Here is a 2,500-nt window from a genome sequence, read left to right on the forward strand (position 1 = left end):
CAACACCCAGCTGCTTGATGAATGCATAAGTTGCGTTAGTTTTTGATGTATTGGATTTTTATCGTGAGCCAAATTACACTTCAAATTACACTTCACCAACCCCCCCCCCCCACACACACACACACACACACTCACTCACACACACACACACACATACCAACCACTCACCCCTCTGAAGGCCGCCTGGTCTACACATGCCCACCCCACTCCACCACCCCTGGTGGTGACACCCGGACAGAATTACGGACACACACACACACACACGGGCGTGCGCGCTACAGCGTGTTCGTCTCCACGCAACGTGGGGAAGACAATTATTCCTGAGCCGGGTGCCATACAAATATAATCAATCACGCTAATTTCATTTCACCCCTTTGCCTGCCATCTGTTTACTTCGGCAGGGTTATGAGTGTAATCGTTATCACGCATCCTCGCGCCGACGCTGCCGCCACGGCAACCGCCTCCGCCTCCACGGCAACCGGCCCTGCAGAAGAGGCCCCTCTGCGCTCTGATAAAATGTCATTACGTTAAATGCATTGTGGCTGCTTAAGGATTGGGTTACAAATCGAATTTGTCCCAAGAAGGGGGCGCAGATGAGCGAGAGAGGAATAGTGTGTGTGTGTGTGTGTGTGTGTGTGTGTGTGTGTGTGTGTGTGTGTGTGTGTGTCTGTGTGTGTGTGTGTGTGTGTGTGTGTGTGTGTGTGCATGTGTGTGTGTCTGTGAGTGTGTGAGTTAGAGACAGAGAAAGAAATGCATTCTTTTCGGCCATTTCTTGAAAGACTATATGGACACGAGAAAAGAAAAGAAAAGGAGGAGAGGTCACCTGGACCTCCTGAGTACTTAACTCCTAACCCTGTCGTACCTCTCGGCACTCCTGCAGCAGGAGTGACCTTTGTGTCAGCTCTACGACTTCATTGAGTTGGATATGGTCAAATAATTCAATCATTATTATTCATATGGGATGATCTAATCTGTGTACACATTCTGTCTATCTCGGGGATTGAGCCTTGGACTCCTGAGGGCGTCGCTCTGAGGGCCACGTGTTGAGTAGCACACTATTTTTGTTTTGTTGTCGAGAGCCAACTGTCTACGTGTGTACTCTGCACCTCATAAGCCCACTGGTAAACACACTGTAGAACTCGTTTGGTAAACACACTGTAGAACTCGTTTGGTAAACACATTGTATAACTCGTTTGGTAAACACACTATAGAACTTGTTTGGTAAACACACTGTAGAACTCGTTTGGTAAACACATTGTATAACTCGTTTGGTAAACACACTGTAGAACTCATTTGGTAAACACATTGTACAACTCGTTTGGTAAACACATTGTATAACTCGTTTGGTAAACACACTGTAGAACTCGTTTGGTAAACACACTATAGAACTTGTTTGGTAAACACACTGTAGAAATCATTTGGTAAACACACTGTAGAACTCATTGTTCAATTGTCACGGTTGTCGTTCTTTCTGTTTTACAAACATGGTTTATTACACATTTTGCAAATAGATTCTTCTCAAATTGTACAGAAAAACACACAAAGCACAGCAGTACAACATTAGCATTTGGTTGTCAGTAATATACTGTAGATCCCTTTTTTGTCTCATTTGGAGTAATGACTTGTTAAACAACAAGACAGTGTCTTCCTTTTCTCTCTCTAGTTGTAAACTTCTCCTTTTTTAACCCATGTCTCTGTCTCCCAGTCTGTCTGTTTGTCACTCTGTGTTTAACCTGCCCCTCCAGCAGATGACATGGACGTTCCATTATCATGGAGAGATGGCACTTTGTTTTTTATTCTCCTCCTCCCCTCTCTCTCTCTCTCTCTCTCTCTCTCTCTGTGAATGCCATTTGTACAATAATTAACTATGGCTGTAAATGTGTACAGCTGTGTGTTGCAAGCTAATTGTTGCTGAATTATTGAGAGGGAGTCGACCAGCCAAAATGTAATGCAATTATCTCTCATGGATCCAGGGCAGAATCCTGACGACGCGAGAGGTTGGCTTCTTTCCAAGCGACGCAGTGAAGCCTTGCCCATGTGTAAGCATAAATTCTACATGGTTTGGTGCACGTCATAATAATTGCTTAGAATCTGGCCAGTGAAGTCGTACTGTCTATAAGTCATGCCACATTCATTTCCATTGAAGATTTCCTACCATGAAATTCAGAAATCAAATTCCTAAGGCCAGTAGAAAAGTCAAAAAGTATTTTTTGTTTGTCTGGTCTGGCTACAGCACAGGCAGTTCAGTGTGTGAGGCGCACAATCTCGGTGTGTATCACCGTGAAACAGCATTATCGCTGTGCACACATGGCAGACGTGATAAGATGGACATTTACAGCATTCGTGGGGTTAATTAGAAAACCACCTGTTGGATGAGATTTGAAACTGGGCTACAGACACAGGGCTCCAAGCCACAGAGGGAAACAATATACACAGCTGCAGTTTGAAGAGATATGTCTCATTCTCTCTCTCTCTTCTCTCTCTCTCTCCTTCTCTCTCT

The 2,500-nt window shown here is 44.5% G+C and overlaps 1 protein-coding gene across 3 annotated transcripts in view; it reads left to right on the forward strand.

The window, feature by feature from the left end:
• vav3a (vav 3 guanine nucleotide exchange factor a) overlaps positions 1-2,500 on the forward strand; it is an 87,969-nt gene that overhangs the window by 66,228 nt on the left and 19,241 nt on the right. For all 3 annotated transcript variants that reach the window (XR_012988012.1, XR_012988013.1, XM_076290184.1), the window contains exon 21: positions 1,974-2,039. Coding sequence is in view for 1 of the 3 variants with exons in the window: in XM_076290184.1 (XP_076146299.1) it covers positions 1,974-2,039 (66 nt within the window). In the remaining 2 variants the exon portion in view is untranslated. The remainder of the gene's footprint in view (positions 1-1,973; positions 2,040-2,500) is intronic.

Source organism: Alosa pseudoharengus, unplaced genomic scaffold (assembly GCF_046254945.1).
Source record: "Alosa pseudoharengus isolate Yale_2024_CS ecotype anadromous, Long Island Sound unplaced genomic scaffold, YU_APseudo_1.1 YU_APseudo_1.1_scf_18, whole genome shotgun sequence".
NCBI lineage: Eukaryota > Metazoa > Chordata > Actinopteri > Clupeiformes > Clupeidae > Alosa > Alosa pseudoharengus.